Raw genomic sequence first — 14,719 nt, forward strand, 5'->3', positions numbered from 1 at the left:
GTGGGGCCTAAATTGGTACGAACCACACCATATGATGATCCAAACCATGGACGGCTTGGATCATCCTATGTTGTGGACGGTACGCTTCAATTTGAAAAAATATCGGTGGGGCCTACGATTGGGCCTTAATGTTACTGTATGACCAACTCCATAGGATTATCCAAACCATGGACGGCTTGGATCGTCCTATGTTGTGGACGGGCCTTAATGTTACTTTACGACCAACTCCACAGAATGATCCAAACCATTCATTTGATTGACCACAGTGTAAATAGGTTGTGCCCCAAAAATCATTTCCATAGGATGATCACAACCCTACAATCTATAGAGGTTGCATAAGATGTAGTTTCTATTTAGATTGGAGGGCTAGGATCAGGCTATGGAAATTATATTTTGGGACACAACCTATTTATGTTTATGGCCCATCAAATGGACGGTTTGGATTATCCTATGGTGTGGTATGAGCGGGGCCTACGTTGTTTAAAGATGGGCCCATCATTCCACCAACGGTTTCTGTTGGGGCCACCAACTGTTCCTGTTGTGTGTGTGGAGAGAGAGAGACCGACCGGTCAAATGGTGGGAAAGTGACATATACGTTAAATCCTAACGTTTAATGTTAGCCAGCCGTGGGCGGGGTAAATATCAGCGCCCAATAAATAAATTGTGAGGAGAGCCAAGGATAAGGATGGAGAGAAGAAGGGGTGAAAATAAAAGTAGGAGGTGTAGTTGATAAATTGTAGGATAAAGAGAATGGAAAGGACTGGAGGGCAAGAAGAAGGAGACAAGTAGGTAGTGTGAAATGAGTGAGCAAGCAAGCAAGCTAGATTATTGAATTAAATTATGAAGAAATTCAGTGATGATGGCATAGGGGTTTACCATGTTGGTGGGAATGGGATGGGAGAAGATATATTATTACCTGCCGGTTGTTTAACTTCACAACGGTAAAAAACGGACAAAAAGGTCGCGGAATAGGGGAAATAATTAAGGGGGAGCGGATAATGAAGCATTTACTTTGACTAGCTTGCTTCTTCACCTTTTTTCTCTTAATAATAAGGAGACAGTTCCATTATATGAGAATTGCTAGTTAAAGCAGATATATATATATATATATATATATATATAGGTGAATTAATAGGAGTGAAGAAGACGAAGATGAGCTGTTGCTGTGGGGGTCGTCTTTTCCTCCTTTCTCTCCTCCTTCACCTTTTATCTGCCTCCATTTTTTCTCTCCCCACTGCTTCCACGCTCTTTTCCTCTGAAACCGCCAATCAAGTTTACAGAAGGAATCTCCTCACCAATGGCCTCGCAATGACTCCGCCTATGGGGTAATTAATCAATCTCTCTTTCCTTTCTTTTCTCTGATATGACAAAAAAATTACAGTTGGAGCTCTTTATATTCTGTACGCCATTCCCCGTGTCATCAATTTATATAAAATATTACAGAATATTAAGTATTAGAAAATGAGTCTATCGCCCCTGCCCCTGCCCCTTCCCCTTCCTTTTTTTTTGGGTCTGGAATGTTATAATAGCATTGCCTAAATCAATCCCTTGGAAAGAAAACCTTATGTTCTTATGAAGTGGGTTAGAAATAACTTTCACCCTCTCCAATTCTTCAAAGCTTGAATTCCAATGAAGTTCTTTGCTTTTCCGAGCACCGAATTGACCCAGAAACGCCCCTTGTTCTTCTCTTGCTTCTCCTCATTACACGGCTTATGGGAAACCTTTCCTTTAATGTGAATGCTCTCTTTAGGAAGAGTTGGAAATCATAGTGAGAGGAAGAGGGACCAAGAACCTTTATTTATAGGCCAACAAAGCTCCCATAAAGATTTCCTAACATAGCAAATTTGTTTCACATCTTTGGGACAACTTTAGCAAGTCCTTTAGTGCATATTTTGAGCCCAAAATCCTTCTCAAACTCAAGTGATTAGTTTCCTAAGAGAAGAGTTTCCTTAATACAAGGCTACACACAAGGTTAGTATGTTTCAAAGATAGAAATTTCTAACATGGAAAACACTTAATTTCTCTTCTAATTATGTATACACGGATATTTCCTTTTGATTGTTTCTAAGAAACGCATTTTATTTGTGTTTCCAGTAATATGGGCCATGAGATGGATGGATGGATTTAACCGGAGTTTTCTTGACTATGATAGTTATGAAATTTTTCATAAAATGAAATTCTATACAAATAAGGAAGCAGAAACTTACAGTTAAGTTAATTCGATGCAATGATTTTGCCTGTGACAATGATGACGGCTTACTCAGAAAGGAGATCATCTGTACTCCACCAGGCTTGGATATACAGTAATAATGATCAAAACTGAAACTATTTCTAACAGTTCAAACCCCAATCACAAGACCGATATATCACCTTCTCCTATGTTGTACCTACCTGTAGGATTGTAAATTTTATGTACTTTGAATATTTTCTAAAAAAATACTCTCTTATATCTTATATAGCTAAAATTTTCTATTGAGTATTAGAAGTAATAGATTATAAATTATCAATGTAGGAACAATGTCGGTTCATAGTCTAAGCATAGGATATAATAGATTATAAATTTAAGGAGCATTAATTATGCGACCCCAACTATAGATCTAATTATAAGGTCCCTCATGGGGCCATGCATGTTCAATCGTGATCGTTGATCTTGTAGAACGTCGTGCACTCGTGCACATTGTCTTGGTTCCTTGTATAAGATAGAGAACAAAACCCTAAAGAGGCTAGACGGATCCTCGGTGTTCTTGACGCCATTTGGCCGGACTTGTAGTTGCCACTCAGACAAATGGATCTGATCAAGCGGTCCCAAGGAGTAACAAAGCATAAAGAGGTAAGTAGGAGATACAACATGAATGTGAATAGGATGTTGGGTTAATTCCATCTCATCTTAGATGCCAAGGGAGGAATATTAGTAATTCAAGAGGATAAATGTCGAGTCCTAAAGTATTTTACTTGTATAGGAGTAGAAGCAAAAATTAGACAAGACTATTATCTACAACGAATTCACTTATACAAAGTCTTTTTTTTTATTTTAGACTTAAAACATAGCGTATAGTGTACGTTTAGATGTGTAGAAAGTTTCTGAAAGTATTTTTCTACTGACATCCTTCAATTTTCTAGAATTTTAAATTATAGTGTTTGGTTGATGTTGGTCAACATTTTCATGAAAAATTATTGAGACGAATGATAAAGTCAAGGGTGCCCTTGCAATAGTCCAATGACAAGGTCGAACCATAACAGTATTTTTGTCAATTTTTTGGATATTTTAGTCAATTTTCTTTGGGCCCAATGGTAAGGTCGGTCCATTAGATAAAGGTATGTTGGCCAATTTGTCTGAAGCATGGGTAATTTAGCCAATTTTATATGAGATAAGGGTATTTTGGTCATTTTAATGAGTTAGAAGCATTTTAGTTATTTTCTATAAGGGTTATTTTCTACGAGATAAGGATATTTTGGTCATTTTATACGAGATAGGGGTAATTTTGTCATTTCCTATCTAGGCGTGTTCTAGGATTTTTCCTTGTTTTAGGATTTTTAAAATTTTTTTAACTTATTTTAATTTTCACAAATTTCCTATGGATAGGTAAACTTATTGTGGATACACAAACTTTGTGTGTCTTGACTCTTGATCATTTTCCATGATGTACAAGTATTTTGATCAATTTTCCGTGATATATGGTATTTTGGTCATTTTTTTTTTAATAAAATAGGGATATTTTTATGAGATAGGGGTATCTTGGTTATTTTCTATGAAATATGTGTGTTTTGGATATTTAAAAAGGTGGCTAAAGCATAAAACAAAAATATAGAGAAAAGGATATAACAAGACTCGAGAGAAAACATAGAGAAATCTCACAAAGGTTTGTGAGGTTTTCTTTTGACAAGAGCATGGAAGGTTTCCATTGTGAGGAAACAGAAAGGAAGAGAGGGCTAAAAAGTGTGGGATTTCATCATGAGAGAAAGGGTTGCAGGTTTGGGGAATTTGCATAATGCCTCTGTAATCTTTATATTTTTCTCCCTTACAATGCAAGTTCATATCTTAATCCGTAGATGTAGGGATATTTGTCTGTTAACAAGTCTTTAGGTCTTTATTGTAATGCCCAAGGGCATACTTGTCTTTGTACTTCACTCTTTATTATTTATATTACATGAGTGAGGGGGAGAACCCTAACTCAATCTTTTCTCTCACTCTTTACTTTCTCTCTTTTCTCTACCTCTCTCAACATTGTCAAACCATGTAAATCTTGTGTGATCATGTGTTCACATATTTCTATTATTTTTCCATTGCTTTGTGCGTGATCAGATCAAATTTGGCTCATCGATTTTCTACGTAATGATATCAAAGTTGTGGACCGATTGAATCAGAGAAGAATGATGAAGTTAGAATGCTTATTCAGGATATTCTCTTTGTAGATGGAGTTTCGCAATGAGGCATTTATTATCTAAACTTTTCTCTGTTGAAAAGCCGTTGAATCGATCTAAGTTGTTCAAATTGATTAATGAGTGGAAAGAGAGTTTTGTTTATTTGCTCATCTTTCCCTAATTTCCTACTTCCATGTGACGCAATTGACTTTACATACAGTCATTTAGAGATGTGGGGTTATCCGATAAAAGGTAGCTCCAATCTTTGGCAGAGAAGAGTGAAGGACATCGTAGTTCAACAACGCTTGACTAAGTTGTTGAGGGGAAAGATGAGCAAGCTGAAAAGGATGTAGCATGCTGAGTGGGAGGACATTGAGATAATGGTAGTTAACATAAGTTGATTATGTCAAGTGGATAACATGTTCAATATTATAGAGGAAGAATCAATGCGTAGCTTATAGGAGAAGTTGAAGAAGCTCAATATGTCAAAGAGCCAGGCCAACATTTTGTATCCGAAATATTATTTATATATTCTAAAACTGCAGGATGGCAAAAGTCTACTGAAATATATGGATATATTCAATGGGATTGTGGGTCCATTCCACAAGGTTGATGAGAAGGTGAACGAAGAAGACAGAGCATTGTTACTTTTTTTTTAAGAAGATAATGAAACCTATAATAAGGTGAAAAAGATCATACTGTACATCAAAGGGAAATGACTCCCATAAATGTAGGGAACCTTTTCAAACCATGTGTCGTCAACCTTCCACTCATCACCAGGTCAAATACACTTCTAATGGTAGAACATTTACATGACAATATTGCCCTCTATAGGGAATTATAATTACAATACAACATTGATACGCTATTAGTACTCGCTTGATTGGTCGATCTTTAAAAAGATCTCGGATCCATGTTGTGCATCCAACACGTCTAGCAATCATAGTTTTTTTGGAGTAAGCAAGGCAAGAACTACACATAGAGACATGCACTCTCAGATTAAGGTTTTCAATAAGTTAGCAACCTATTGATGTAATTCCTCATGCACTGATGTGCTAGATCTATTTGATACTAAATATTACACGTCAATGGAAGTTAGTTAGGAAGCTCTTCTAGTGTTATGCCCTTTTATTCCCTTAGTGGTCTTTGGAGGAGTCACTTCTTCAGAATCAACACATTCTCCCTTCTAGCATCCTTTAAGACGATTGACATCTTTGATTTATGTTATAAGGTTTGGGCGTCTCCGCGAGGGTGTGTACCTGCGGGGTGGTCCTAGGTGGTCCCCTCTTCACGCTCTTACTAACTTAGAGATCAAGGTACCTCTAGTTTATCTTAATCTTCCAATAATGCGCCTGAGAGATCGGATCTTAGGCAATTGGGTTTTTTTCCTGGGGTGGGTCCGTCAGCATTCGTAAAGGGCCACCCACTCCTATACTGGTTGAATATACCTAGTGGCATAGTGCAATGATAATAAGAGGTTGAAGGACCAAGGGTAGGTGTGCGTCATGGATAAGGGGGGGGGGGGGGGGGGGGATGGGGCGATAAGACATTCCCTTTGATTTGAGGGCCTCGTGCTGGTAAAGAAGAGGAACTTCAAAAAGCTGCAAATAGTACTGCGATTTTAGATAAGCTTCCAGGAGGCCAGGTCAAGCAAGATCTAGAGACTCCCATATCGCTGACAGAAAGTCAATGGTTCGGGCTTTCGAGATCCCAGGGAATCCTATCTATCAATGTCCGCGAATTGCAATTCATTGGTGAGTAAGCCAGGCGGGTGCTTGCATCAAGAATCCAGTTGTGATAAAAGAAAGGGTAAAAAAAGTATAAGAATCTTCAATAAGCAGATTGCCTTTTGCAATCTGGGTGTTGCCTAGGACCAGAGGTGCTTGCGGCCAGCAGGATGTTGTTCTGGCTTTAGAACTCAGACCAGAGGTGCTTGCAAACCGGAGGAAATACTTGGGTAAGAATTATCCTTTCCATAGAAAGAGTGTGATCTCTCTCCATCCTTCAAAAAAGTCCATGTATTTTTGCATTTGGGATGGAGGAAATCTCAATCATTTTTTCCATGTCTTTCCAATGAATTATAAGGTATCTATTGGGATGATGTCACATTGTACATAATCTTTGCATATGGGGCCATGGAAAAGGAGATCAAGCTCCTTTTTCGACTAGCACATAACCTCCTTTCGTGAACCATTGAATCTTGGGTGCATCTCCTCCTTGATCGTCAACATTAAGCCAGTGGTTCTCTTTTTTCCCTCATTCCTCTAGTTCCTTGTCGAGTTGATTTTTGGCATCAACTAAGTGTATTGGAGAAATCAATGTATAGATCTTAGGCTTAACGTTTTGCTGGATCAACAGACCTAATCCACTGTGGCATCATATTCTCTACCCTTTGATCTCCTTAATGCCATTTCGAGAAGTCAACATATCGTGTATAGTCCTTGAACTAAATCACCCTGATGACCTTGACGAGTGATTGAAAACATGGTACACGGAATTACAAGGCCTTATGTAGGGTCTCTTTCGCGATTGAAGCATAGGCAGTATTGACAGATTTTTAGGCATTAGAGAATGATGGTGAGAGATTAGCTCCTGCGTTGGGAGATGGTAGATTGACTCAAGACATCTACACATGTGCATTGGCAGGTGCTTTAGAAGGCCAATTATGGTTTCCAATGATGGCCTTCAAGTAAAGACGCCAACAGGATATCTTCAAGGTGTATATGAAACATGCAAAAGTGGAGATTGTTGGGATTTGTCTCGTTTCACAACTAATTGTTGGGAGATTCTATCTCACATGTTTCCAAGGTGATAGGAAACAATTGCAGAGTATTCTCTTTTGGTTTCCTAGTTGGACTAGGAAATGGAGTTTTAGGTCTTTTGGAGAAACATTATATAAAAAAGTTATCTCATTAAGAAATCAAGAATTGAATGAAAAACACAAGGAAATCTCACGAAGGTTTGAGAGAGGATTTCTCTTAGTCGTGACGAGAGAGAGAGAGAGAGAGAGAGAGAGAGAGAGAGAGAGAGAGAGAGAGAGAGAGAGAGAGAGAGAGAGAGAGAGAGGATGACTTCTCTCGTGGTAAAAGGTAGTGGTAGAGAGTGAATTTTACTTGTGGGCATCTTTCTCAAACCACGTAAATCTTATGTGATCGGGTATTTGCATCTTTCTATTATCATTCCATTGCTTTGTGCGTGATTGGAAAGGATTCGACCCGTTGGTTTTCTACACTCTTATTCAGCAATAGATAAACAAATAAATAAATTATATGGTTATTAAGTATTTACGCTCAATGTTTTTGTTTTATCAGGTGGAACAGTTGGAATCACTTCAATTGCAAAATTGATGAGAAAATGATCAGAGAAACTGGTAAATTTAACACCTCCGAATTTGTCTTGTCCATTAAATCAATATTTCAAGAACTTAAAACTCAACCCAGACAAACACATGCCTGAGTTCAATTGTACTCAGAATTTGATGGACAATGGATCACGTTAAAAGTATAAAAAATAAATAACGCCTTCTCCAACAGCTTAAACGTTTGGAGTAACTGGTTGTTTCACATGGTATCAGAGCAAATGCCTGGGTTCAAATCACCTCGATAACAAAAATCCACATGCAATGGCCAAACCCAACAGAGGGGCCACATGTGCCACATGTAGGCCAACCCAAAGAAAGAGGGGCCACACGTGAGGGGGAGTGTTAAAGTATAAAAATAAATAACACCTTCTCCAACAGATTAAGCTTTTGGTGTAACTGGTAGTTTGACAGATCATATTTTATGCGGTGGACTTTTTTTTGTCCAGCGGGGTCATGTTCTATTCGGGTCAAGTCTGAATATGTTTTAAGTACTTCATCAAGTTTCTAAACATTTTTTTAAAGCTCACATATTTTCTTCTTCTTCTTCCCATCTCTACTTTTCTTATTGTAACAGAAGCCATGTCATTTCATGGGATACCATCTTGCTTCCTCCAATTGACGAAAGCACTTGTTACAAACTGTGCAGTAGTGCTCACCACATACCCTTTTCTCTTATGTATTAATGCTTCAATGTTTGTGTTCAACAGCTGATGCTTTGGTGAGGACTGGGCTTTCAAAGCTTGGATATAAATATGTTAATATAGGTTATTTTTTTCCCAATCCCTCACAATTATTGTTAAATTATGCATTATTGCAAAATAGCTAAGACTGAATTTTGGATTTCTCAGATGATTGCTGGGCTGAGTTAGTACGTGATTCGAAGGTTTGTCATATGTTACATTATGCATTATTTTCTTTTTGCTCAGCTGAGGTCCATGGAATGTGAAGTGTACCACCGAAGTATGTCCTCAGTATAAAACAGTTCACTGATCGACTAAGAATTTGAAAAAGTTTACTCTGTTTGGATGGGTCTTGAAGGCAAAATCCACCAAACTGGACTCAGGATCATGGTTTGAAATTTCGGTTTCGCTACCGGTTTCTCTCCCCTCCCAAACCAAAATTTCGACCAAAATTTCAAAATTTCAGTCGAAATCCCTTACAGATTAATAAAAGAATATTTTATTCGTTATCATTATCCCTGAAATTTCGGTCGAAATCCCTGAAATTTTGGTCAAAGTTTCGGGATAATTATAAAATAATTAAAAAATCGAAAAAAATGGTGGAAATCCCTAAAGTTTCGCACGAAATTTCGGAAATGATGAAATTTCGACCGAAATAATGACACGTTTCGGGTAAGTGCCATTTCGGTTTCGGTCTCCACCGAAACCCAAAATTTCGGATTTCGGTCGACATTTAAAACCATGCTCAGGATGATAAAGGAGTAGACTGATATTAATTACAATTGGCAAGTTTATCGTTTACTGAACTGAGCTGAACTCAAAAGTTAAAGACTAATTTCCTGTTAAGACTATCTGATAATTGATAATCGATATGAATCATGCAAGGTGGAGACATCCACTTCTGCACCCATCTAACTACATTAAGATCATCAACTTGAACCATTAAATTAAGAAATCCGTTTGATAGGGAGAAGCCCATCATGTAGTTTCTTTGAAGATGGTAGAGGTTCCTAAATTCTTTTCTTATGCTTCAGTCAGAAATCTTTGGTAGTTTTGAATTAAAATGTCTGGTTCATTTCATCAAATATTCTAATTAAATCATACTTTTTTCTTAACAGATGATTTAGTTGCATGCCTATTCGGATACCTCTGAAAATTATTTTTATTTAATATTCTATGCAAATGGCTTTGAAGTTAAATATGGTGATTTGCGAGGCATCGAAAGAGGCAGTACAAGTTACAACTTATATGGCCTCACCCATCACTAGCTGGATAGGTGCAGACAAACCAAGAAAGGAAGGGTTTTCAAAGTTTCATGCACTAGTTGGTACTCTTGGCCAGGATTCTTTAAGTGGCCGTTTGGATGTGCGGATTTTAGAATCTTGGATTTCCTCAAAAATCCTGGATGGGAGGTGAGAGAAGGACACTGTCCGTCATTTTCTGATTTCTCGCCTTTCTTTCCGTCGAGCGAGAGAGAGTAGGAGATCGTCCCTTGTTTCCATGTTTAGAAATCTCGGGATGGGGGAGAGATTTCTAAAACAGGATTTCTTACTTAAACCCTTCTTCTGAAACCTACTTCCCCCACATCTGCAACCTAGTTCCATTTTAAAATCCAGAATTTTACACTGCTTTCAAACGAAAACCTGGATTCTAAAATCCACTTATCCAAACAGCCCCTAAAAGTTCAAACTGTAGTTGGTTTTGGGGCACCCCCACAAAATAGACTCCCGAGGACATAAACTCGATCCTCTAGAAAATATCTATCTGGCTATCCCTAAATGGAATTTCAATTTCAGGGCCATCTAGTCCCACGAAAATCAACATTTCCATCGGGGATGAAGTCTATTGCAGATTATGTCCACAGCAAGGGGCTTAAGCTAGGAATCTACTCAGATGCAGGGTAAGCTCCCAACATTTTATTATGTAGTTTATTTGTATGATTTTTTCATGGCAAGCTCCTTGAATTGTAACTGAGATTGATGTTGGTAGATAGTATGGTTAATTGAAGTGTATACTTTTTAGAGTCTATCCCTCCTAATTGTATTGAATTCTGTAATAAAGATAGTGACTCATCGTAAGAACAAAATCTAAGGTGGATGTCTTTTTTGTAATGTTTTGGTGTGCACAGGTATATGACATGTAGCCAGACAATGCCTGGATCACTTGGTTATGAAGAGATAGATGCCAAGACCTTTGCTTCCTGGGTATGCATGCATTCCGTCTGCAATTTATTGAGCAGTGTGGTTCACTGCTTGATTCTCAGATGGTATGCTAAACTCACAGGAGCCCTTGCATAAACCAGTCACAAGGACTCCACTATTGGAAGGAATGACGTGGATCCAGTAGTGGAGGTTGTGACCGGTTTATGCAAGGGTTCCTGTGAGTTTACAATCCCTCCAGATATTTATATGTTCAGATCGGTTGGCCATTTCTTGTTTCTAAATAAGCTCTATATTAGTCACATGTAAATGATGTAACTAAAATGAAAAATTGACATTATTGTGGAAATTAATGGGCAAATTTGTGGACTATTTGAAATTTCCAGGGCATTGATTATTTGAAGTATGACAACTGTAACAATGATGGTTCTAGGCCTACAGTTCGGTAATTAATGTTCTCACACTCTCTCCACAAATTAGTTACTCATCTTTCCATCCACAGATTGATTCAGATTGCTAATTTGACAAACCTTTTCTACAGATACCCTGTAATGACCCGAGCTCTCATGAATGCGGGGCGCCCGATCTTTTTTTCTCTTTGTGAATGGTACTATTTTCTGCAAACATCTAATTTCTCTAAATTTTTTCTCCTTCCATATATTGGGTTGATCTGTTTTTCCTCTGTTGGTTAGGGGGGACATGCACCCAGCTCTATGGGGTGCCAAGGTGGGAAACAGTTGGAGAACGACTAATGACATAGACGATAGTTGGTTAAGGTAAAGATCTTTTAGAATGCGAGATTATGTTGATATTCCTTAACTTATAATACATTTACTACATTTCCACATAACAAATTTGATTCAAATGTTTTCGGCTTTACAGCATGGTCTCTAGAGCTGACATGAATGAGGTGTATGCTGATCTTGCAAGGCCTGGTGGTTGGAATGGTTAATATTCTTCACTTATGCCAATTAGCTTATTAGTAAACTGAGAAACCAAAGAATTTAACTAATCCATCTATAAATTCAATCCTAGTGACATGTTTATAGATACATTGATGGATTGTGAGTCCTTCCATAAACTTTTTGGTTCTCCGTAAAGGAGAGTGATAGTAGCTTAAACTTTATGCAATCAGATAGTTTTATTAGTTCAGTGACTTTTGATTCAGTCAACATTTCTGTTTCAGACATGAACCACCGTGTGGTGTTGCTTGTCTGATCAGATCCAGACATGCTTGAGGTGGGAAATGGGGGGATGACTAATGATGAATACATAACTCACTTTAGCATATGGGCCATCTCCAAGGTATATCTACTTCAAATGTTTTCTCACCATGTTTGGAAATTGCAAATTTAAATTTTCCATTGTTCATTTTTGTATTCAGTTTTTATCTATACTACTGCAGGCTCCCCTGCTCATAGGGTGCGATGTGCGTAACATGACCAAGGAAACCATGCAGATCATTGGCAATGAGGAGGTTATTGCTGTCAACCAAGGTGATTATGTTAGCTTAACAGACTGATTAAACAAAACTATGCACTAAGAGTTACATTTTCATGTATGCTTAAAAAGCAATAAAAAAATGGAAACATTACATATAGAAGGACAAATTAGTCCTGACATGTTAAACATATTGACCAGTCCTAAAACCTTCAATTAAACATATTGACCAGTCTGTTCTCTATATTATAAATCTTGCATTTCCATGAAATGGTTTTGATTCATTAATTCTAAAAATGGGTGTTGTTATGTGAACGTTGCATAGATCATCTTGGTGTTCAAGCAAAGAAGGTTAGGATGGAAGGGGATCTTGAGGTACATATTGTACGCCTAAACTGGTGTGTATCTTTTGCTGTCTGTGAATTAGAATTCGCCAATGGAAATGTCGATCTTTTACAGGTATGGGCTGGACCCCTCTCGGGTTATAGGACAGTTGTCCTGTTGGTGAATCGTGGAGCTTCACTGTCTGTCATTACAGCCAACTGGGATGATATAGGTCTCCCCCCTAACACAGTGGTTAAAGCAAGAGATCTCTGGATGGTAACTTCAAATAACCAAGTTTCTGATGCATTTCTTTTATTGAACAAGAAAAAAAATATCATGAAACCTTGAGACAATTTTCTGCTTATTCTCCTCACTGAAGCACACTACCCGCAGTCCTTCCCATAATTCATATGCGGATACAAATTTAAAGCATGGGATAACTTTAACCCAAGCTATCGTCAATGCTATCACTTTGATGAATAAGTATTGTTAACTTACCAACTTCTCCAAAAGCTTAAGCTGTTGGAGAAAGGCAATATTTATCTTTTATACTTTAACACTCCCCCTACGTGTGGCCCACTTGGCAAACACGTGGCACATGTGGTCCCACTTTGGGCCGACCATCGCATGTGGATTTTTGCTTTTTTTGCTATCCGGGAGGTTTGAACTCGAGACCTTTGGCTCTGGTACCATGTTAACTTACCAACTTCTCCAAAAGCTTAAGCTAGGAGAAAGGCATTATTTATCTTTTATACTTTAACCTGGCTTTGAGACCATGTTAACTTACCAACTTCTCCAAAAGCTTAAGCTGTTGGAGAAAGGCAATATTTATCTTTTATACTTTAACAAGTATGCAGAACTCTCTGAAATCCCGTCAAAGACTCTTGCATTTCGCTCCTTCCAAATAACCCCAATAGTAGCTAGCAAGGCAACGTTCCACAAAATTCTGCCTTTTCTCTTCCAAGGAACCTCCACCCAACTCGTAAAAAGATCAATCAGTTTCGATGGGTCTAGCTTGGGGAACCGTGGTCCGGCGGGCCTTGGGGGTGTTTTGGGAAATGACTGTGGTGGGGTCATTTGGGTCTTTGCGGGGCCAATTGGGGTGACTGACTCTTCGGAGGCAGAAGTGAGAGCTTGCTCATCAAGGCATCAATTATGAGTGTGTCTGATGTGGTCATTCAAGGAGATTTGACGATCTGTTCTCACCCATGGAACGGGTCGGGTTATTCGGTGGCTCAATGGGTCGGGTTCTCACCCATGGAGATTTGACGATCTGTTCGAAGAAATGCTAGATTGGATGGAATCTTCATCATTCTTGTTTGGGCACATTCGTAGATCTGCTAATTCGATGGCAGATGCCCTGGCCAGAGATGGTGTGACTTTGGAGGATTTGGACCTTTACGATTCTCTTCCTCCTTAAAGTTCTGTTTATTACATTCTCTTGTATGTCTCATTATTTCTTATTTTTTCTTTGTGCTTGTTTTCTGTATTTTTTTTTGAAAGGTGGATTGGTTCTTAAAATCATTTTAACTTATGTGATAATCAGACGGAACAGTTGGAACCACTTCACTTGCCACATTGAAAAAACTTGCTTTCTGTATTTTGACCATCTCGGTCTTTCGTTAATGAAATTGGCTACCATTCAAAAAAAACAAAAAGAAAACAAAAAGAAAAAAAAATGAAAACTTGATACAACAATTAACTTGCCCATGTGACTGTGACATACTGAGGGCAGTCGCGCTTGGGCTTGCTCGTATGCTTTTCTAGGATTTCATTTTTTTTTCAGGCTCCTTTTCTTCCGGTGTAAAATGTGCTTAAAAAAATTTACACCCATTTTTAAGTGGAAAAATGAGGGTAAGATTTGTTTTATACCCCCATTTTACGTCGAAAGAAATGGAATCAAACATCATTCACTAAGCATCCGTTTTATGTGTTTCTGTGCAGCATGAGACACTGAATCAGACAATCAAGGATCAATTGACGGACGTAATCGATTCCCATGCGTGCAGGATGTACGTGTTGACGCCGATTTCTTGAGTTACATTGCCGAAGTGAGGCCTATGTTGATCACCTGTATTACATTCACGGCAGCATAGATCTAGATATCCCCAGTAAAACAAATAATTGGGAAGAAGCAAACATTTTTGACGTGATGTGGATGATTGTGTCTTGATCTACTTTATATAAATGTAGAATAAGAAGAATTATGTACTCTTTTCTTTTTTAGAAACTAAACCTTTATTCTTGTTCTAAAACTATATACTAAGCTTAAATCAGATATTAATTAGAAGAGAGGTTCTTTTCTTTTCTGGTTTGCTTCTATTTATGATGCCCTGAAACCCAGCAGCAATGGTTATGATAAGAAAAAAATAAGAAAAAAAAAAGAAAAAAGA

General features: G+C 38.0%; 1 protein-coding gene across 4 annotated transcripts; it reads left to right on the plus strand.

Moving 5' to 3' along the window:
* Window positions 1–1,082: 1,082 nt before the first annotated feature.
* On the plus strand, window positions 1,083–14,630 carry LOC143864121 (alpha-galactosidase 1-like). Of its 4 annotated transcripts, none has more exons than XM_077374932.1 (15): window positions 1,083–1,325; window positions 7,674–7,732; window positions 8,431–8,487; window positions 8,572–8,606; window positions 10,200–10,303; window positions 10,532–10,607; window positions 10,949–11,007; window positions 11,104–11,169; window positions 11,255–11,338; window positions 11,445–11,509; window positions 11,785–11,867; window positions 11,968–12,058; window positions 12,328–12,377; window positions 12,462–12,602; window positions 13,177–13,890. In XM_077374932.1, the coding sequence occupies exons 1-15, from the start codon at window positions 1,153–1,155 to the stop codon at window positions 13,483–13,485; spliced, it is 1,452 nt and encodes a 483-aa protein (XP_077231047.1). In that variant the 5' UTR covers window positions 1,083–1,152; the 3' UTR covers window positions 13,486–13,890. The 4 variants fall into 4 exon arrangements, with proteins under 4 accessions (XP_077231047.1, XP_077231049.1, XP_077231048.1 ...); XM_077374934.1 differs by having other exon boundaries at window positions 1,085–1,325; window positions 13,184–13,370; XM_077374933.1 differs by lacking the exon at window positions 13,177–13,890 and adding an exon at window positions 14,271–14,630 and having other exon boundaries at window positions 1,087–1,325.
* The last annotated feature ends 89 nt before the right edge of the window (window positions 14,631–14,719 follow it).

This window comes from Tasmannia lanceolata, unplaced genomic scaffold, assembly GCF_043159265.1.
Source record: "Tasmannia lanceolata isolate RefF3 unplaced genomic scaffold, GAP_Taslan_0.1 ptg000048l, whole genome shotgun sequence".
In the NCBI taxonomy this organism is placed as follows: domain Eukaryota; kingdom Viridiplantae; phylum Streptophyta; class Magnoliopsida; order Canellales; family Winteraceae; genus Tasmannia; species Tasmannia lanceolata.

Excerpts from the sequence above, each read along its gene's own strand:
- LOC143864121 (XM_077374932.1), top strand. The coding sequence starts at position 1,153 with ATGAGCTGTTGCTGTGGGGGTCGTCTTTTCCTCCTTTCTCTCCTCCTT. Across the intron at positions 7,733-8,430 it reads GAAAATGATCAGAGAAACTG|CTGATGCTTTGGTGAGGACT; the intron begins GTAAATTTAACA and ends TGTGTTCAACAG. Across the intron at positions 12,378-12,461 it reads GGATGGAAGGGGATCTTGAG|GTATGGGCTGGACCCCTCTC; the intron begins GTACATATTGTA and ends GATCTTTTACAG.